At 53.2% G+C, this 21199-nt stretch overlaps 1 protein-coding gene across 9 annotated transcripts in view; it reads right to left on the minus strand.

The window, feature by feature from the left end:
- MIGA2 (mitoguardin 2) overlaps nucleotides 1-13867 on the minus strand; it is a 36537-nt gene extending 22670 nt beyond the window's left edge. For 2 of the 9 annotated variants that reach the window (XR_010119925.1, XR_010119926.1), the window contains exons 1-6: nucleotides 13427-13751; nucleotides 10197-10435; nucleotides 8379-8589; nucleotides 3915-4027; nucleotides 2952-3069; nucleotides 2497-2633 (exon numbers count right to left, since the gene is read on the minus strand). Coding sequence is in view for 5 of the 9 variants with exons in the window: in XM_055270768.2 (XP_055126743.1) it covers nucleotides 2497-2633; nucleotides 2952-3069; nucleotides 3915-4027; nucleotides 8379-8589; nucleotides 10197-10435; nucleotides 13427-13475 (867 nt within the window). In the remaining 4 variants the exon portion in view is untranslated. The other 7 variants (XR_010119927.1, XR_008656477.2, XM_055270772.2 and 4 more) reach the window with 7 other exon arrangements.
- Nucleotides 13868-21199: the final 7332 nt, after the last annotated feature.

Raw genomic sequence — 21199 nt, forward strand, 5'->3', positions numbered from 1 at the left:
GAAAAGGAATATGTAATTGCTTTCACAACAAGGAAAACAATGCAAGTTCTATCATTTTCAGATATAGTTTAGCAAGAAATATAATTTGGGAAATAAAGCTTCCTCCCTTGAGTCTCGCTCACTAACACACTCCTACAGGGGCCCCTTCCCTGGCGACTCGCAGACAGGACCTGACGCAGCTGCAACTGCAGGCCCTCAAGGGTTTGAGTCACTTCAAACCTCAGGTATTTCCCTGACCTTTCACATCCTCAGCTCACGCACCAGCAGCGACAGAGAGCATGGACACTTTCAACTTGTTACCAGCTGTGCCAGACACAGCCCTACCCTTGTTCTGCAAGCTGTTTCCCAGCTCCCCCTGCCAGCTGGCTCTCGGCCAATGGGAGACACGGGTAGGGGAATGAAGGCAAGGGTGATGGAGGGGTAGGCAGAGAAATCCTCCCTCCTCCTTCTACCTCCGCTGCCAAAAGTGGCCACATCCCCTCAAATTCCTGGGCTCAACTGGTCCTCCTGCCTCGGCCTCCCAAAGTGCTGGGAGTACAGGTGTGAGGCACCATGCCCGGCCACAAAAATTTAAATTTTAGCCTTGTAACTTCATTTTCCTTTCCTGATATTGAAATAATAAATATTCACTGTAGGCTGGGTGTGGTGGCTCAAGGCTGTAATCCCAGCACTTTGGGAGGCCAAGGCGGGTGGATCACTTGAAGTTAGGAGTTAGAGACCACCCTGGCCAACATGGTGAAACCGTGTCTCTACTAAAAATACAAAAATTAGCCGGGTGTGGTGGCAGGCACCTCTGACTCCGGCTTCTCAGGAGGCTGAGACAGGAGAATCACTTGAACCCAGGAGGTGGAGGCTGCATTGAGGCAAGATCGCGCCACTGCACTCCAGCCTGGAAAACAGAGTGAGACCACATCTTAAAAATAAATAAATTATGGGCCAGGCGTGGTGGCTCACGCCTATAATCCCAGCACTTTGGGAGGCCAAGGCGGGCGGATCACGAGGTCAGGAGATTGAGACCATCCTGGCTAACATGGTGAAACCCCGTCTCTACCAAAAATACAAAAAAATTAGCTGGGCGTGGTGGCGGGCGCCTGTAGTCCCAGCTACTTGGGAGGCTGAGGCAGGAGAGTGGCGTGAACCCAGGAGGCGGAGCTTGCAGTGAGTTGAGATCGCACCACTGGACTCCAGCCTGGGCAACACAGCGAGACTCCGTCTCAAAACAATAAATAAATAAATAAGTATAAATAAAAAATAAATAAATTAATTAATTACATCCTGGCTAACATGGTGAAACCCCGTCTCTACAAAAAAATACAAAAAATTAGCCAAGCATGGTGGCAGGGGTCTGTAGTGCCAGCTACTGGGGAGGCTGAGGCAGGAGAATGGTGTGAACCTAGGAGGCAGAGCTTGCATTGAGCCAAGATCATGCCACTACACCTCCAGCCTGGGCAGCAGAGTGAGACTCCATCTCAAAATAAATAAATAAAATAAAAATAAAAATAAATAAATAAATGAATTAGCCAGGCGCGGTGGCTCACACTTGTAATCCCAGCACTTTGGGAGGCCAAGGCGGGCAGATCACGAGGTCAAGAGATCGAGACCATCCTGGCCAACATGGTGAAACCCCAACATGGTGAAACCCCGTCTCTACTAAAAATACAAAAATTAGCTGGGCGTGGTGGTGCACACCTGTAATCCCAGCTACTTGGGAGGCTGAGGCAGGAGAATCTCTTGAACCCAGGACGCGGAGGTTGCAGCAAGCCGAGATTGAGCCACTGCACTCCAGCCTGGCGACAGAGTGAGACTCCGTCTCCAAAAAAAAAAATTAATAAATAATTCACTGTAGAAAACTTGGATGGTGCCCAAAAAGTCCCCAAAAAAGTGTATTAAAGAAAAAAAGCCCAGGCATGGTGGCTCACGCCTATAATCCCAGCACTTTGGGAGGCTAAGGAGGGTGGATCATGAGGTCAAGAGTTCAAGACCAGCCTGGCCAACATGGTGAAACCCTGTCTCTACTAAAAATACAAAAATTACCTGAGTGTGGTGGCGGGCGCCTGTAATCCCAGCTACGCAGGAGGCTGAGGCAGGAGAATCGCTTGAACCTGGCAGGTGAAGGTTGCAGTGAGCCGAGATTGCGCCACTGCAATCCAGCCTGGCAACAGAGCGAGACTCCATCTCAAAAAAAACCACAAAGGCCGGGCAATGCAGCCAACCCTCAACAGAGGTGCCTTCCCTTCCAGTCTTTCAGGACCACACGTTGCCCTTCGCAGGGTTGAGGCGGGTGTGAGTCTCAGTACGGCTGTTTTTACTGAGCGCCAGGCATTGTGCTGAGCATGTAACATGAATTGTTTTGTTTCACGTCATGACACCCTCATGGAGGGAAATCAGCAGTCCCGGAGGACAGGAGCCTGCCTGCCTCCCAAGGTGTGACTGCCCCTCTCCTGTGCTGGCAACGTTCTCCCATGGGCGCAGGGAGATGCAGAAGAGACCACCTACCTCAGACAGTGGCTCTGATGCAGTCTCCGGGTTCCGGAGGCCATCCCTGGGCGTGGGGGTGCTGCCGCTGTCCCCCCGCTGGCCCACACTCAGTGCCTGCTCCCACTTCTGCAGAGCTTCCTCGAACAGCTCCATGCCTGAGCACAGGTGAGACGAAAAGGGAGGGTCAGCCCCCCCACAGTCTCACCCAAGAGGGGGCTCGGAACAACAAGGAGGCAGGAGGGCCTTGAAGGGCAAGAACTGGGTGGGACCGTGTGGCCTGAGCTGCTCAGGTTCCAGGCCTTCTTTCAGACCAGGTTTGTTCCTAGACACTGTCCGTTGTTCAAAAATGGCTGGAAATCACCCAATTGGGATTTGGGGAAGGGCAAAGTGACCCAAGACTGGCCATGCTCATAGGAAGGGACTGTTCCTGCCACCCATCCTGCCCCCGAAGCTGAGGCACCTCCTGGCCACACCTTGCATGTACAGGCTCTCTGCATTGCCGTCGCTGGTGGTCAGAGACTCCTCCATCCCTCTGGCATCCCATGGTCCCGAGCATGCGGCCGTGGGGCTGGATGAGTTCACTGCCATCATCTGGGTGCCAATCAGTGCAAGAAGAAAGAGTGAAGCCTTCCCAGGCTCTCTGCAGGGACCCCCTGAGCCCTCCCCCACTGCCTGACCATGGGCCACACGCCCCCTCCAAATGCCATCCCTGAGCTTGTTCCTAGCCACAGAGTCCACACCCTCAGAATGGCCTGGACCCACAAACTGCCTGATGGTGCTTCATAGAAGCCACCAAAGCAGGAAGGAATCCTGAGACCAACGCCCAGCCCAGAAACCTGGGAACCCCGCTGAGCCCCACTCCTGACTGCTATATCAATCCCCTACACCGGGGCTCCTCTACCACTTGGACAAGAGGACAGAGAGTACCCATTCTGTGCCAGGGTCCTGCCTCTCATCCACACGAGTGGCTGGCCGCCCCAGGACAAGAACCAGCTCTTGTTTGCCCCTGTGCCAGCCTGGCTCAGAGCTGGGACTCTGCTTGCTGGACGAGTGAATGAACCAAAAGCCACATCCCAGGAGAAGCCAAGCTTCTGCCTTATTTATCTCTACACCTCTAGTGCCTGGCAGAGTCCCTGGTATAACTCAGGTGCTTGTCAGTGGCTGATGAATGAATAACCTGCACTTTCACAGGTATGGGTCTCCCCAGGAGACCATCAGTTTCTCTCCTCTGCACCAGCCCACCTTTCTCCCACCAACACCTGGCACAGTGAGTGATTAGGGACAATCCCTGAATGCCTGCGTGGGTGGAGGAGTGAGAGAGAGAATGAATGAATGAATGAATGGACTCTACCAGTCCATAAGCTTGCTGACGGCAGAGTCCTCAGCAGGGGTAAGCCCGGACCTGGAGCCCGGGAGCCCTGGCACCTGCTGCTCACCGAGGCCACACTGTGGGAGGATCCCGAGTGCTTGCTGGGCTCAATGGAAGAGATGCCACTCAGGGTGTCATTGCTCTTGCTGCTGGGGCTCTGGACTCTCCGGCCGGAGTATCCTGCGAGGAGTGGAAGGGCATGCATCACACAGGCATCCCACGTGGCTTAATACGGGCTGCTCCCACTCTTAACCACCTTCCCCTTCTTCCTCATCTGGGAATTGGTCCTGACCTTCTAAGTCAGGGGAACAGAGGGGCCCCGAGGGCATGCACTCAGGAGAAGAGCGCGGGGCCCTCTGTGTCCTGCTCATGACCACATCCCTGCCATATCCCTGCCACGGGGCACAGGGCCAGGCGGAGGGGAGGAGCCTAGATCTGCCACATAAGCCTAGAATGAGGTCCATCTGCTTTCCCGCCTCCTTGCTTAGCCTTCTCTGGGCTGCTGATTGAGATAATGGTTTAGAATTCTCCTCCTTCCAAAAGGGATGTGAGACAACAACTTTTAAAAACATACAAAAGGCCAGGCATGGTGGCTCACGCCTATAATCCCAGCACTTCGGGAGGCTGAGGTGGGGGAGGACTGCTTGAGCCCAGGAGTTCAAGACCAGCCTGGGCAACATGGGGAAACCCTACCTCAACAAAAAATACAAAAATTATCCAAGTGTGGTGGCACTGCCTGCAGCCCCAGCTACTTTGGAGGCTGAGGGTGGGGGATTGCTTGAGCCTGGGAGGTCAAGACTGCAGTGAGCCATGATCACAATACTTCATTCCAGCCTGGGAAGCAGAGTAAGACCCTGTCTCATATATACATATATATAAAAATTTTTTTAGGCTGGGCTGGGTGGATCATGTCTGTAATCCTAGCACTTTGGGAGGCCGAGGTGGGTGGGTCACTTGAGGTCAGGAGTTCGAGATCAGCCTGGTCAACATGGTAAAACCCCATCTAGAATAAAAATACACGAATTAGCCAGATGGGGTGGCACACGCCTGTAATCCCAGCTACTCAGGAGGCTGAGGCGGGAGAATCGCTTGAACCTGGGAAGCGGAGGTTGCAGTGAGCCAAGACCGTGCTACTGCACTCCAGCCTGGGCAACAGAGCAAGAATGTCTCTCGGCCGGGCGCGGTGGCTCACGCTTGTAATCCCAGCACTTTGGGAGGCCGAGGCGGGTGGATCACGAGGTCAGGAGATCGAGACCACGGTGAAACCCCGTCTCCACTAAAAATACAAAAAATTAGCCGGGAGTGGTGGCGGGCGCCTGTAGTCCCAGCTACTCGGAGAGGCTGAGGCAGGAGAATGGTGTGAACCCAGGAGGCGGAGCTTGCAGCGAGCCAAGATCACGCCACTGCACTCCAGCCTGGGTGAGAGAGCGAGACTCCGTCTCAAAAAAAAAAAAAAAAAAAAAAAAAAAAAGAATGTCTCAAAAAAAAAATTTAATAAAATACACAAAAGGTTATTTTTTAAAATAGAGACACGGCCGGGCGCAGTGGCTCACACCTGTAATCCCAGCACTTTGGGAGGCCGAGGTCGGCAGATCACATGAGATTAGGAGCTCGAGACCAGCCTGGCCCACGTGGTGAAACCCTGTCTCTACTAAAAACACAAAAAATTAGCCAGGTATGGTGGCACCTGTTTGTAATCCCAGCTACTTGGGAGGCTGAAGAGGAGAATCCTTGAACCCAGGAGGCAGAGGTTGCAGTGAGCCAAGATTGCGCCACTGCACTCCAGCCTGGGCAACAGAGTGAGACTCTGTCTCAAAAAAACAAAACAAAATAGCCTGGGCACGGTGGCTTATGCCTGTAATCCTAGTACTTTGGGAGGCCAAGGTGGGTGGATCACCTGAGGTCAGGGGTTCGAGACCAGCCTGGCCAACATGGAGAAACCCCGTCTCTACTAAAAATACAAAAATTAGCCAGGTGTGGTGGCACATGCCTGTAATCCCAGCTACTTGGTAGGATGAGGCAGGAGAATCGCTTGATCCTGGGAGGTGGACGCTGCAGTGAGCTGAAACTGTGCCACTGCATTCCAAACTGGGCAACAGAGTGAGACTCTGTCTCAAAAAAAAAAAGTAAATAAAATTTTTTAAAAAATAGGCCGGGTGCGGTGGCTCACGCCTGTAATCCCAGCACTTTGGGAGGCCAAGGCGGGCGGATCACAAGGTCAGAAGATCAAGACCATCCTGGCTAACATGGTGAAACCCCATCTCTACTAAAAATACAAAAAATTAGCCAAGCATGGTGGCGGGCGCCTGCAGTCACATGGGAGGCTGAGGCAGGAGAATGGCATGAACCCGGGAGGCAGAGCTTGCAGTGAGCCGAGATCGCCCCACTGCAGTCCAGCCTGGGCAGCAGAGTGAGACTGTCTCAAAAAAAAAAAAATTAATAATAATAATAATAATAAAATAAAACAAAGAAAGCTGGGCGTGGTGGCACGCACCTGTAATCCCAATTTTTGGGAGGTCAACGTGGGCAGATCACCTGAGGTCAGGAGTTCGAGACCAGCCTGGCCAAAATGGTGAAACCCTGTCTCTGGTAAAAACACAAAATTAGCCAGGCGTGGTAGCACTCCCAGCTACCCCGGAGGCTGAGGCATGAGAACTGCTTGAATCTGGAAGGCGGAGGTTGCAGTGAGCCAAGATCGTGCCACTGCACTCTGGCCTAGGAGACAGGGCGAGACTCTGTCTCCAAAAAAAAAAAAACAGAGACAGGGCCTCCATATACCACCCAGGCTGGTCTCAAACTCCTGGGCTCAAGTGATCCACCTGCCCCAAAGTACTGAGATTACAGGTACGAGCCACCACACATGGCCAATATTTTGTTAGAAGTGAGAAAACTAGGGAAGGGAAAATAAGGTGAAATGACAGCAGGCAGAGTGGGACAGGGCACAGAAGCTAAACGCTGTGCAGATGACTCCAGGTTTCCCAGGACAGACACAAAATTCGGCTGCCTGAGCGTCTCTCAGGGTCCTCTTCCATATTAGTCTCAAGACTTCTTTTTCCAATTCTAGGTCGGGCGTGGTGTAATCCCAGCAATTTGGGAGGCTGAGGTGGGCAAATCAGGAGGTCAAGAGATGGAGACCATCCTGGCCAATATGGTGAAACCCCGTCTCTACTAAAAATACAAAAAATTAGCAGGGCGTGGTGGCACGCGCCTGTAATCCCAGCTACTCGGGAGGCTGAGGCAGGAGAATTGCTTGAACCCAGGACGCAGAGGTTGCAGTGAGCCGAGATTGTGCCACAGCACTCCAGCCCGGGTGACAGAGTGAGACTCTGTCTCAAAAAAAAAAAAGAGTAGAAGAAGGTTGGCTGGGTGCGGTGGCTCACACCTGTAATCCCAGCACTTTGGGAGGCTGAGGTGGGCAGATCACTTGAGCTCAAGAGTTCGAGAGCAGCCTGGCCAACGTGTCGAAATCCCATCTCTACTAAAAATACAAAAATTAGCCAGGCATGGTGGCATATGCCTGTAGTCCCAGCTTTTCGAGAGGCTGAAGCAGGAGAATCCCTTGAACCTAGGAGGCTGAGGCTGCAATGAACCGAAATTGTGCCACTACCCTCCAGACTGGGTGGCAGAGCAAGAGTCCGTCCCAAAAAAAAAAAAAAGAATAGAAGTAGTGTGATCTGTGACTGTGAGCAACCAACTGAGTGAACTCACTACCTTCCAGCCAGCTGAATATTCCTAACTATGGTGGTAGTCACATGACTGTATGCGTCAAAGACCACAGAACAGTACGCTAAAAAGTACGAATCTTACTGCATGCAAATTAACCCTCAATTTTTTTTTTTTTTTTTTTTTTTTGAGACGGAGTCTCGCTCTGTTGCCCAGGCTGGAGTGCAGTGGCGCGATCTCGGCTCACTGCAAGCTCTGCCTCCCAGGTTCATGCCATTCTCCTGCCTCAGCCTCCCGAGTAGCTGGGATTACAGGTGCCCGCCACCATGCCCAGCTAATTTTTTGTATTTTTAGTAGAGACGGGGTTTCACCATGTTAGCCAGGATGGTCTCGATCTCCTGACTTCGTGATCCGCCCGCCTCGGCCTCCCAAAGTGCTGGGATTACAGGCATGAGCCACCACGCCCTGCCTAAACCTCAATTTTTAAGAGAGAAGGGGATGGGAGGAATACACAGCATGGTTCAAGAACCACATGGCCCTTCCTGCTCCTCAGCCTGGGGAATGTCCCTCTCTGGACTGAGGAGCCACACCCCCGACCCACTCTGGACCAAAGTGCTCCCAAAGGGTCGTCAGCCAATGAGAACAACCAAAACCAACTCCAACAGAGCATGCGCATCCAACCACATCTCCCTCCAGTACAGTGCCTGGAGGAAGGGACACTACTGTCATCCCGCTCACAGATCAGGAGAGCTTGGCCCTGCGATAGGAAGTCACTGGCCCAAGATCCCCAAGTAGAGAGTGACCCAGCTAGGATATGACCCCAGGATGTGACCCCAGGTCAGGCCCATGCCCACCACCTCACACCTACCTTTCTTCACTGAAGGGACCTTCCTGGCCAAGAGAATAGGGAGGGGCACCGTGCCCAGCTGCTCCCCTCCCATCTTGGGACCAACCTGCTTCTTCCTCCTCCGTCGCCTCTTCAGCTGGTGGGCAGCCAGGGCCAGGGCCACAGTCCCCAGGGCCGTGGCAAAGAGGACTTTCCGCAGGCCTGGCGTCAACCGTAGCTGGGAGAATGCAGACTGCAGGGAAGAGGAGATGCTGCCGGTTACAGCTCCCTGGGGAAGGTCCAAGGCAGCAGGACCGCCTCAGAGCACCTCAGGGACAGGACATACACGGCCCTCCGGCACATCTGCCGACCAGATGAGAGACTGAGAGGCAGCCACCCTAGACAGGGAACTTGACCAGCCTCCCTGAAACACAGGCCACAAAAGTATAAAGATGGCAAGATGCCAGTGCTGAGGAGGTGAGGTCTAGGGGCCAGCACCCTCAGTCATGAGCATACGAGCCGCAGTGAACGAGCACCAGCTGTGCCCGGCACTGCACTAGGACCTAGCCTGGGGTACCCATCTGAGTCCCTGCCATTTCCAGACGAGGAACCTGAGGTTCACCCAGGTGAAGACACCATGCTTAAGGCGACAGAGGCAGACATGAAACCCAGACCTGCTGACCGTCGTTTCTCAGCAATGCCTCAAAGATGATGACACTCACTCACCTGCCACCCCATCTGAACACTTCCTACTGCTGCACCTCACCCTCTGCCCCCCGGGCCTGGGAGCCCCTCAGGTGGGACTGCACCCCACAGGGCAGATCTTCGGTCAAGAGCCCAGTCAGCCACAAACATGTGAGTTGTCAGGGAGGGCACTGACCCCTTTTACAGACTGAGTAACTGAGGTCAAGAGTTCATATAGGACCAGGTGCAGTGGCTCATACCTATAAACCCAGCACTTTAGGAGGCCAAGGTGAGTGGATGGCTTGAGCCCAAGAGTTCAAGACCAGCCTGGGCAAAAAGCTATTACAAAAAGCTTTTTTTTTTGAGACGGAGTGTTACTCTGTTGCCCAGGCTGGAGTGCAGTGGTGCGATCTCGACTCAATGCAACCTCCGCCTCCTGGGTTCAAGTGATCCTCCCGCCTCGGCCTCCCAAGTAGCTGTGATTACAGGCACCTGCCACCATGCACAGCTAATTTTTTTTTTTTTTTTTTTGAGACGGAGTCTTGCTCTGTCACCCAGGCTAGAGTGTAGTGGCATGATCTCAGCTCATTGCAACCTCCGCCTCCTGGGTTCAAGCAATTCTCCTGTCTCAGCCTCCCAAGTAGCTGGGACTACAGGCGCACACACCATGCTTGGCTAATTTTTGTACTTTTGGTAGAGATAGGGTTTCACCATATTGGTCAGGCTGGTCTTGAATTCCTGACTTCAGGTGATCCACCTGCTTCAGCTTCCCAAAGTGTTGGGATTACAGGCGTGAGCCACCGTGCCCAGCCCGCCCGCCTAATTTTTGTATTTTTAGTAGAGACAGGGTTTCACCATGTTGGCCAGGCTGGTCTCGAACTCCTGACCTCAGGTGATCCGCCCGTCTCGGCCTCCCAAAGTGCTGGGATTACAGGCGGGAGCCACTGCAACTGGCCAAAACAATTTTTTAAATTAATTAAAAAAAAAAAAAAGTTCATATAGTCTCAGGCTAAAGAATAGGCCTAAAGCCTCAGGCAACAAACCCAGTCCAAACAGGAGACACCAGAGGTCTGGCAAAGCAAGAACGAGGGCTCAGCATTCCTGGACATGGAGGGGCACTGGGCTGAGCATGGAAGTGTTTCACAGACCAGAGGCACAACCCACCCCCATCCTTACCTGCCCAAACGTCGTGTACAGGAACACGGGGATCTCGGCCACCGTCATGGCCAGGGCCTGGATCATAGACGTGCCCTCGGCCCTCCGGAACGCCATGGCAGGGCCAATGCCCCAGGCAAAGTCCTCAGGGCCAAGAGCTTCCAGGGAGAACGTCTTCAACTGGTTGCCAGCTGGGTCCCGGGCACCATCCACGCCCCAGAAGGACAGGGACGCACATACCAGAGGGCCCCTCCACAGAGCTAAGAGACAGATGACCAAGTCAGACAAGAGAACGTGCACACGGGAACATGCAGAAATGCACACGAGAGGGTCCATGGGGGAGGAGGCGGGAGCAAAGCTTGCCTCCGGAACCCCAGGCCTGGAATCAGGCCCCAGGCCTCTGCATCTGCCCGCCAGCAGGCAGCCCCACACCCACAGACCCTCTGCCTACCAGAGGCCCTGCAAGCGAAAACACCTCTGGCCAGCCAGCCCAGGAGAGGACCCAGAACCTGGGAGGTGGACAGGTCACTCTCAGACTTAGGGCTTTAAGCCAATTTTCTCTACCTTTTTCAACCCATGGACCATTTGCTAAGCAAAAATCTTAGGCCCCAGACTAAGAATCACTGCATCTTTTTACCTCCCACAAAGTTAAGAATGTTTTCTTGCTGGGCACGGTAGCTCACGCCTGTAATCCCAGCACTTTGGGAGGATGAGGTGGGTGGATCACCTGAGGTTAGGAATTTGAGACCAGCCTGGCCAACATGGTGAAACCCTATCTCTACTAAAAAATACAAAAATCAGCCGGGTGTGGTGGCATGCGCCTGTAATCCCAGCTACTCGAGAGGCTGAAGCAGGACAATCGGCTTGAACCTGGGAGGTGGAGGTTGCAGTGAGCCAAGATGGGGCCACTGCGCTCCAGCCTGGGCAAGAAGAGCAAAACTCAGTCTCAAAACAAAAACAAAAACAAAACAAAAACTAGCTGGGTGTGGTGGTGCACACCTGTAATCCCAGCTACTCAGGAGGCTGAGGCAGAAGAATCGCTTGAACCCAGGAAGCAGAGGCTGCAGTGAGCTGAGATCACAACACTGCACTCCAGCCTGGGCTACAGAGCGAGACTGTCTCAAAAAAAAAAAAATAATAATAATAATAAAATAAAGAGGCTGGGCGTGGTGGCTCACACCTGTAATCCCAGCCCTTTGGGAGGCCGAGGAGGGAGGATCACAAGGTCAGGAGATCGAGACCATCCTGGCTAACACAGTGAAACCCCGTCTCTACTAAAAATACAAAAAATTAGCCGGGCGTTGTAGCAGGCACCTGTAATCACAGCTACTCGGGAGGCTGAGGCAGGAGAATCGCCTGAATCCAGGAGGCAGACGTTGCAGTGAGCCTAGATTGTGCCACTCCACTCCGGCCTGGGTGACAGAGCGAGACTCTGCCTCAAAAAAAAAAAAAAAAAAAAAAAAAAAGACAAACAAACAAACAAAAGGATTCTGTGAAGTTGATGCCACCCAGCTTTCCCCCAGCCTCACCTCTGGTTTCCAGTGAGGAAACTGAATCTCAGACAAGCTAAGTCAGGAGTCCAAAGTCACACAGCTGGTACATGGTAGAGTCAGACTTTGTGCTCAGTGCAATGCTTTTGCTAAATTTGACATGCAGCAGGAAGTAGCAAGCCCCAGCAGACCACAGAGTACTCGGCGGCTTTCCCCTGGACCTTGGGAGATACTCCCCTCCCCGCCAGGGTACCCCATTGCCCCTTCCCAAGGCCAGGAAATAACTGGCTTGATCACACCTAGCCCGGACCCCAAGACCCGGCAGGGTCCTCCCCCACTTCCAGCCCCAAGCCCAAGGATGCCTTCAAGGTCTCCCGGGACCTCAAGCGGAAGGAACACACAGGCCAGGACAGACCCTGTCTCCCTGGGATGGTAGCCAAAGTCACTGGGCCAGCAGAAGAAACAGCTTCTCTCCAGTGAGTGGGAAGGACTGAGGAGCCTGTCAGTCTAGATCTAGGGCTGGGGGTTGTGTGTGAGAGGAGAGGCGGGCAGGGTGATGTTCTAGGGCTAAGGAAGCTTCCAGGTTGTCAAGGGTAGAGACATCCTCCCAGGAGGCTGTGAATTGAGCTCCGTGAGCTGCAGTGGTCAGGACCTAGATTAATACTGTAAGCCATGTCCCCCTACCCTTTACCCCAATCCCAGGCTGGCTCAGGTCTCAAAAAGAGGGAAGACAAGAACATCAGAGCGCCAGCAGCTACTATTTCCCAAGCCCTTACTCCAGGCCAGACTTAGAACAGGCTCTCCACGACAGGCTTTGGGTCCAGTCCTCTCAGAACCCTCCCAATGACCAATGTTTATCTCAAGGATGGGGAAACGTGGAGGCTCTGAGATGAGGCAGCCTGCCTCAGGTCACCAAGTACTAAGCGGCCAAGCTCTGGGGGATCTCAAGACTGTGGTAGGGTTTCCCAGCTGCTGCCTGCTACAACTGCCACTGCTCCTTCCAGGCCACATCTGTAGGACTTCTGGGCCCCCAAGTGAGAAGCCCACATGGCGTTAAAGATGAGCGTGAACAAATGCTCCAGGGGTGACTGAGGCCCACTGTTTGCGGGAGAGTCCAGAGCAGCCCCTGCTGTCCCCACTGGGAGGCAGAGACTGCAGGTGCGAGGTAACACCACCAGCCCCCAAGCCTACTTCACTCCAGGGATGGATCCAAATCCAGTCAACCCACACGGTGTCCGTCCCCCTGGCACCCTGTCCGTCCCCCAGGGCCTAAGCTGAGACCCCTCCACCTCTTCTCCACAATGAAAAGTCCACGGCAATGTCCCCTACCAAATGGACACTTCTACTGCTGTGCAGGGCCTGGCACCACTTGGGCAGCCATCTCTTGTGCCCTACAATCTTAGGCGGACACCTCCTGATTCCACCGTCACCACAGCACTTATAGCACCCTCGGCCTGGGTGCCTAAGCTTATCATCCCACGCGCCTCCTCCCCTGCGCTAGACAACCCCACTAATGACTCTGGCCTGTGCACTCATTCCGCCTGGACCCCAACAACATCCCCGACTCCTTTGAGCCACTCTGCCCAGTCTCCTATTCACCCCATGCCGGACCCCTCAACAGTCCCACTATGCCGGGCACTGGGCATCCCCGCGTTGGACCTCAGCAATATCCCCGTCTTCAGAAATTGCTCACTCCACCCCAGACATCTTGGGCAGCCCCTTCTTCTCTTGCCCCCACCCCGGAATATCCTTGAAACTCACCCAGGTACCCTCTGGCGCCGCTCACCGCCCGCACACCTGCTCCTTCCATCCCGGGTGCTTTCCCTGCCTCGGATCCGGTACCTGCGCGCCTGCTCCAATCCCCGCCACGTTCCAGGCCTGGGCATCACCTCCCTGACCCAAATACCTTCTCGTTCCACTCCCAAGCAAGGCACCCTCTCGCACCGTCCCCGGCCCGGGTACCCACTCATTCCAACCCCGACACCTTCCCGGTCCAGTTGGGCTCGGACACCTGCGCCTGCTGGTTCCTCCGCTCAAGTCCCGGGCCCTGCCGCGCTGCCCGCCCGCCTTGGGGGCTCAGCCCGGGCCGATACTCACCCGGGATCCCATCGCTGCGGAAGGGCAGCGTCTCCTTCTCCCGCGGCTGCGCAACCAAACGGCCGCCGGGGGCGTGGCCTAGCGCCAGGCTCCCACCCTTTTCTGGCCAATGAGCATCGCTGAGTCGCTCAGGGCCGCCGCGGCATCTGGCCAATTAGGCGGGTCATGTGACCAAGCTTATATTCCGCCTCTCCCGCCCTCTTCCCCGCCCCCTAGTGCGGTTGAAGCGCGAAAGTGGTCTCTTCTCTTCTACTATTGGCCATTCAGATTAGATCGACATGGGCGGCTGGGTGGGGCGGGGCCACTCTTAAAGGGGCTGAAGCGGAGCAGTCAGGCCTCCAAGGGGCTTTCTTGGAGGACGCCAAGGTAGGCTAGGCCCTCATATTAGGATCCTCTACTCTTGTCGTTCCCCACAAGGACAAATCCTTCCCACTCTCCAGCGCCCATTTTCAAATACTACCGCCCCTGACTTCCTGCAGCATGCTCTTATACTGTCGCCACTCTCCCCCTTGTTCTGGAGTTGTTTGCAAAAGTGCCAGGTCCCGCCGCTAGATAGCGTCTCTCTGAGAGCTGGAGTCAAGGGGTCTTCAGTTCTGGCCACCTATCTGGGTCTTACACTAAATACCAGGATTGAGATCAGGCCGACCTGAGATAGAATCAAGTGTTGCCACTTCAGCTCTCTAGAGCTTACCCCTCTATGAAATAGGGATGAAGCCGGGCGCTGTGGCTCACGCCTGTAATCCTAGCACTTTGGGAGGCCGAGGTGGGGGGATCACGAGGTCAGGAGTTCGAGACAGCCTGGCCAACCTGGTGAAACCCTGTCTTCACTAAAGATAAAAAAAAAAAAAAAAATTAGCCGAGCGTGGTAGCACACGCCTGTAATCCCAGCTACTCAGGAGGCTGAGGCAGGAGAATCTCTTGAACCTGGGAGGCAGAGGTTGCAGTGAGCTGAGATCCAACCATTGCACTCCAACCTGGGCCACAGGGCGAGACTCCGTCTCAAAAAAAAAAAAGAAAGAAATAGGGATAGGCCGGGCGCGGTGGCTCACGCTTGTAATCCCAGCACTTTGGGAGGCCGAGGCGGGCGGATCACGAGGTCAGGAGATCGAGACCACGGTGAAACCCCGTCTCTACTAAAAATACAAAAAATTAGCCGGGCGTCGTGGCGGGCGCCTGTAGTCCCAGCTACTCGGAGAGGCTGAGGCAGGAGAATGGCATGAACCCAGGAGGCGGAGCTTGCAGTGAGCCGAGATCGCGCCACTGCACTCCAGCCTGGGCGACAGAGCGAGACTCCGTCTCAAAAAAAAAAAAAAGAAATAGGGATAAAATCTTCCCTTTTCCAAATCGCAGGGCTTTGGTGAGGATGGAAAGAGGACGGTGTGTCAGCCCTTCCATAACTGCAAAGAGCTGGGCACAACTACATTTTAAAATTGTAATTGTCGGCCAGTAGCAGTGGCTCATGCCTCTATTCCCAGCACTTTGGGAGGCTGAGGTGAGTGGATCACATGAGGTCAGGAGTTCGAGACCAGCCTGGCCAACATGGTGAAAACCCGTCTCTACTAAAAATACAAAAGTTAGCCGGGCGTGGTGGCACACACCTATAATCCCAGCTACTTGGGAGGCTGAGGCAGGAGAATTGCTTGAGCCGGGAGGAGGAGATCGCAGTAAACCAAGATCACGCCACTGCACTCCAGCCTGGGCAACAGAGCAGGACTCCATCTCAAAAAAAAAAAAAAAAAAAAAAGCCCGGGAGCAGTGGCTCACGCCTGTAATCCCAGCACTTTGGGAGGCCAAGGCAGGTGGATCATGAGGTCAGGAGATCGAGACCATCCTGCCCAACATGGTAAAACCCCATCTTTAATAAAAATACAAAAATTAGCCCAGCATGGTGGCATGAGCCTGTAGTCCCAGCTACTCAGGAGGCTGAGGCAGGAGAATTGCTTGAAACCGGGAGGCAGAGGTTGCAGTGAGCCGAGATCTTGCCACTGCACTCCAGCCTGGGCGACAGAGCGAGACTCCGTCTCAAAAAAAAAAAAAAAAAAAAAAAGGAAAATTATAATTGTCGGTAAAGCCACGTTCCTTCATTCATTCAACTAATTTTGTGTGCCAGTCCTTTGGCTGGACATGGGAGCTCAGTGGTGGACAAGAGACAGGTATGTGGTGGCCCCAGGGAGCTTATTGTCTGGGGAGCAGATACTTAATCACAATCCCCTGTGATGGTTACTCTAATAGGGGAATGTGGGATACCAAGGAGACGCCTGGGCTTGCCTGGGGAGGTGAGAGGCTCCAGAAAGAAAAGGGGTCCAAAGCTGGATGTGGTGGCTCACGCCTGTAATCCCAGCACTTTGAGAGGCCGAGGCGGGCGGATCACCATGTCAGGAGTTCAAGACCAGCCTGACCAATATGATGAAATTAGCCAGGCATGGTGGCATGCACCTGTAATCCCAGCTACTCAGGAGGCTGAGGCAGGAGAATCATCTCTTGAACCCGGGAGGCGGAGGTTGCAGTGAGCCGAGATGGCGCCAGTGCATTCCGAGACTCCATGGGGAGGGGAGAGAAGGGGAAGGCAAGGGAGGGGAGGGGAGGCGAGGGGAGTCCAAACAGGGGATGCCCAGTGCCTGGCATGGTGGGACTGGTGAGGGGTCTGGCATGGGGTGAATAGGAGACTGAGCAGAGGGGCTAAAGGGAGTTGGGGACGTTGTTTGGGTCCAGGCGGAATGAGTGCACAGGCCAGAGTCATTAGTGGGGTTGTCTAGCACAGGGGAGGAGGCGCGTGGGATGATAAGCTTAGACACCCAGGCTGAGGGTGCTGTAAGTACTGTGGTGACTTTGGAATATAAAATTGGCCGGGGGTGGTGGTACCCGCCTCCAGATACTTGGGAGGCTGAGGCAGGAGAATCGCTTGAACTCAGGAGGTAGAGGTTGCAGTGAGCCAAGATCGTCATGCCATTGCACACCAGCCTGGACAACAAGAGTGAAACTCCATCTCAAAAAAAAAAAAAGGTGGGGGGGGCACCAAGGGCCAGGTGCGGTGGCTCATGCCTGTAATCCCAGCACTTTGGGAGGCTAAGGTGGGCGGATCACCTGAGGTTGGGAGTTGGAGACCAGCCTGACCAACATGGAGAAACCCTGTCTCTACTAAAAATACAAAAAATTAGCTGGGCATGGTGGCAGGTGCCTGTAATCCCAGCTACGCTGGAGGCTGAGGCAGGAGAATCGCTTGAACTCGGGAGGCGGAGGTTGCAGTGAGCCGAGATCGTGCCACTGCACGCCAGCATGGTGTCAGAGTGAGACTCCATCTCAAAAAAATAAATAAAATAAAATAACTGTCCTCTAACTGGCAAAAGGTGTTTTTTTTTTTTTTCTCTAGCAGCCAAATAAGCACTGGCTTCCAATGAAGGATGTATTAAATAAATAAATACATAAATAAATAAATAAATAAATAAATAAATAAAAACAAGCATTGGCCTCGAGATAAGCAACACTCAAACAACTGCAGCTCCTTCAGCTCCCAGACGCTAACTGAACTCCTGTTCTACCAGCCTAACTATAGCTTTCATTGGACAAAAGACTAATTTCAGTTACTCTTCTGATAAGACCAACAGCTGGGTGCGGTAGCTAATGGTTATAACCCCAACACTTTGGGAGGCTGAGGCAGGAAGATCACTGGAATCCAGGAGTTGGAGATTGGCTTGGTCAATACACAGCAAAACGCCATCTCTATAACTTGTGGTCCCAGTTCCTTGGGAGGCTGAGGCAGGATAATCAATCGCTTGAGCCCAAGAGGTTGAGGCTGCAGTGAGCCATGATTGTACCATTGCACTCCAGCTGGGTGGCAGAGCGAGACCCTGTCTCAAAAAAAAAAAAAAAAAAAAAAGAAGAGGACCACTGGCCATGGACCGGTTCTGGCCAGTTTGCAGAGATTGCCAGTTGTGTGCCTTCATGTCCCTAAAAAATCCTCTTGACATATAGGGCCTAATTCACCGCAAAGTGAACATGGGACCACCTTGATGAATATTCGTAGCATCTCCTGTAACCTGTTGAATATGTATGTTTAGTCAACCTATTCAGCATAAAGCTCCTACCACAAGTCCTCCTCCTTCCTGGAGGCGATGCAGGATTTTTCTTGACTTCTTTGTTGGACTTGCAATGGGGGTGCCCTGTCTATGTCGGCCCGCCATGCTCAACCCCTTGCGGGAGGGAGCGTGTGGGTGAGCAAGTGCAGGATCCGGCTGGCTGCTCTGGGTGTGGGCAGAAGGAGGCTCCATGCAGGCCCCGTGGAGGTGCCCAGGTCGAGGTGCCTGCAAACCCTGAAGCCCCAGAGGACATGTTACAGTGCTCTCTTAGCTCTGCTGTCCATGGACAGCAGTGTGTTATCAGCTCGGTAGGCTCCTTGCTTTGCCACGTGGGGTGGCTGCTCCTGCCAGTGAGGGCAGAGGGCCAGTATGACAACCTTTTTCGGGTACCCGCACTTGGTGGGTCCCGAGCTCTCGTCTAGTGTCCAAGAAGAATGAAGTCGCCTGGACACTTGAAGGATAGTGAAGGAGGAGAATTTTATTTTATTTTATTTTATTTTAATTTATTTATTTATTTTGAGACAGAATCTTGCTCTGTCGCCCAGGCTGAAGTGCAGTGGCCCGATCTTGGCTCACTGCAACCTCTGCCTCCTAGGTTCAAGTGATTCTCCTGCCTCAGCCTCCCAAGTAGCTGGGAATACAGGCGCCCACCACCACCACGCCCAGCTAAATTTTTGTATTTTTAGTTGAGACGGGGTTTCACTGTGTTAGCCAGGATGACCTCGTGATCTGCCCTCCTCGGCCTCCCAAAGTGCTGGGATTAAAGGTGTGAGCCACCACGCCCAGTGAGAATTTTATTAAGCAGTAGAAATGACTCTCAGCAGAGAGGTGAACTGGAGAGGAGATGGGACGGGCAGGGAATCTTCCCCCGAAGCCTGGCCCCTCCGGATGGCTCCTCCCTGTAGTCAAGCCATCTCCCTGAAGTTAAGCCATTTCTCCTCTGAAGTCCAGCTTCTTCACTCTGAAGTAAAGTCGCCTCTCTCCAGTCAAGCCACTTCTCTCTCCCTACCAACTGAGTCTGGGGTCTGGGGGGTCTTTATAGGTACAGGATGGGAGGTGGGGTGGGCTGTAGGTAGTTTTGGAAAAGGCAACATTTGATTGGTAAAAAGGCACTATTCAGAAAGAACCAATCAGGAGAGAGTAGGCAAACGGATAGCCGTTCTCACTTTGGGCCACAGGATTCAGGCTTTTCAGCTGGAAAGTAGGGTTTTGCCAGGCACCCGCCCCTGTCTGCCTAGTATTTCTCTGCCTCCTGCCTCTGTCAGAGGCATGCTTCCCAGTTTGTAGGATGGTCACCTTGCAGTCTGTACCCTTTTATAAGAAATAAAATCTTTCCTTCTCTAAATGTATACATCTTGATTTTTTTTTTTTTGAGATTGAGTTTCGCTTTTTTTTTTCCTTTTTTTTGAGGAGGAGTCTCACTCTGTAGCCTAGGCTGGAGTGCAGTGGCGTGATCTCGGCTCACTGCAACCTCTGCCTCCTGGATTCAAGCTATTCTCCTGCCTCAGCCTCCCTTGTAGCTGGGACTACAGATACACACCACCTCGCCTGGCTAATTTTTGGATTTTTAGTAGAGAAGGAGTTTCACCATCTTGGCCAGGCTGGTCTTGAACTCCTGACCTCGCGATCCACCCACTTTGGCCTCCCAAAGTGCTGGGATTACACGTATGGGCCACCGTGCCTGGCTGGAGTTTCATTCCTGTTGCCCAGGCTAGAGTGCAATGGCATGACCTCGGCTCACTGCAACCTCTGCCTCCCAGGTCCAAGCTATTCTCCTGCCTCAGCCTCCCTAGTAGCTGGAACTACAGGCCCACACCACCATGCCCGGCTAATTTTTGGTATTTTTAGTAGAGATGGGGTTTCACCATGTTGTCCAGGCTGGTCTCGAACTCCTGACTTCAGGTGATCCACCTGCCTCGGCCTCCCAAAGTGCTGGGATTACAGGCGTTTGCCACCGCGCCTGGCCTACATCTTGATGTTTTTTGTTTTTTGTTTTTGTTTTTTTTTTGAGACGGAGTTTTGCTCTCATTGCCCAGGCTGGAGTGCAATGGCACTATCTCGGCTCACCGCAACCTCTGCCTCCCAGGTTCAAGCGATTCTCCTGCCTCAGCCTCCCAAGTAGCTGGGATTACAGGCATGCGCCACCACGTTTGGCTAATTTTGTATTTTTAGTAGAGACGGAGTTTCTCCATCTTGGTCAGCTGGTCTTGAACTCCCGACCTCAGGTGATCCGCCTGCCTTGGCCTCCCAAACTGCTGGGGTTACATGTGTGAGCCACCACGCCTGGCTAGATTTTTTTTAAGTTAACACTGGCTAAATGAATGATATAGTCAGCTATAAACAGATAATAGTAAATAAGTCCATGATCAATACAGACAAATAGAAACAAACACATAGTGAACACAGAAACAAAAACACAGAGAAACAGAGTTGAAGGATTGCAGATGCGTGAATGACATGAAAGTTGATGAAGGTTGGCCGGGCGCGGTGGCTCACGCTTGTAATCCCAGCACTTTGGGAGGCCGAGGCGGATGGATCACGAGGTCAGGAGATCGAGACCATAGTGAAACCCCGTCTCTACTAAAAATACAAAAAAAATTAGCCGGGCGTGGTGGCGGGCGCCTGTAGTCCCAGCTACTCGGAGAGGCTGAGGCAGGAGAATGGCGTGAACCCGGGAGGCGGAGCTTGCAGTTAGCCGAGATCGGGCCACTGCACTCCAGCCTGGGTGATAGAGCAAGACTCCGTCTCAAAAAAAAAAAAAAAAAAAAAAAAGAAAGTTGATGAAGGCAACATATACATACTGGCCCAAGTACATGACAGGAGGGCCCAGGTAGGTGGAGTTTTGAAAGCTCCCAGGTGATTTAATGTTAGAGCCATTGACTTGTTGACCCAGAACCAGGGCTGGGAGAGGGACCAGGGTCTGGATTTTGAACAAGCCCCCAGGTGACTTGAGGCTCACCCTGCAGAGCCATGCTGGGATAGGTGATAGAAACTGGGGTAAGTATAGAAAGATGAACAAAGCCAGAGAGAAGAGGGTATACAGCTCGGGAACAGAGCTCTCCACTGGGTTCAAAGGTGAAACCTAGGCCGGGCACGGTGGCTCACACCTGTAATCCTAGCACTTTGGGAGGCAGAGGCAGGTGGATCACGAGGTTAGGAGTTCAAGATCAGCCTGACCAACATGGTGAAACCCCGTCTCTATTAAAAATATAAAAATTAGCTGGGCGTGGTGGCACACGCCTGTAATCCCAGCTACTCTGGAGGGTGAGGCAGGAGAATCGCTTAGACCCCGGGAGGCGGTGGCTGCAGTGAGCCGAGATGGTGCCACTGCATTCCAGCCTGAGTGAAAGAGCGAGACTCC

Source organism: Symphalangus syndactylus, chromosome 3 (genome assembly GCF_028878055.3).
Source record: "Symphalangus syndactylus isolate Jambi chromosome 3, NHGRI_mSymSyn1-v2.1_pri, whole genome shotgun sequence".
NCBI lineage: Eukaryota > Metazoa > Chordata > Mammalia > Primates > Hylobatidae > Symphalangus > Symphalangus syndactylus.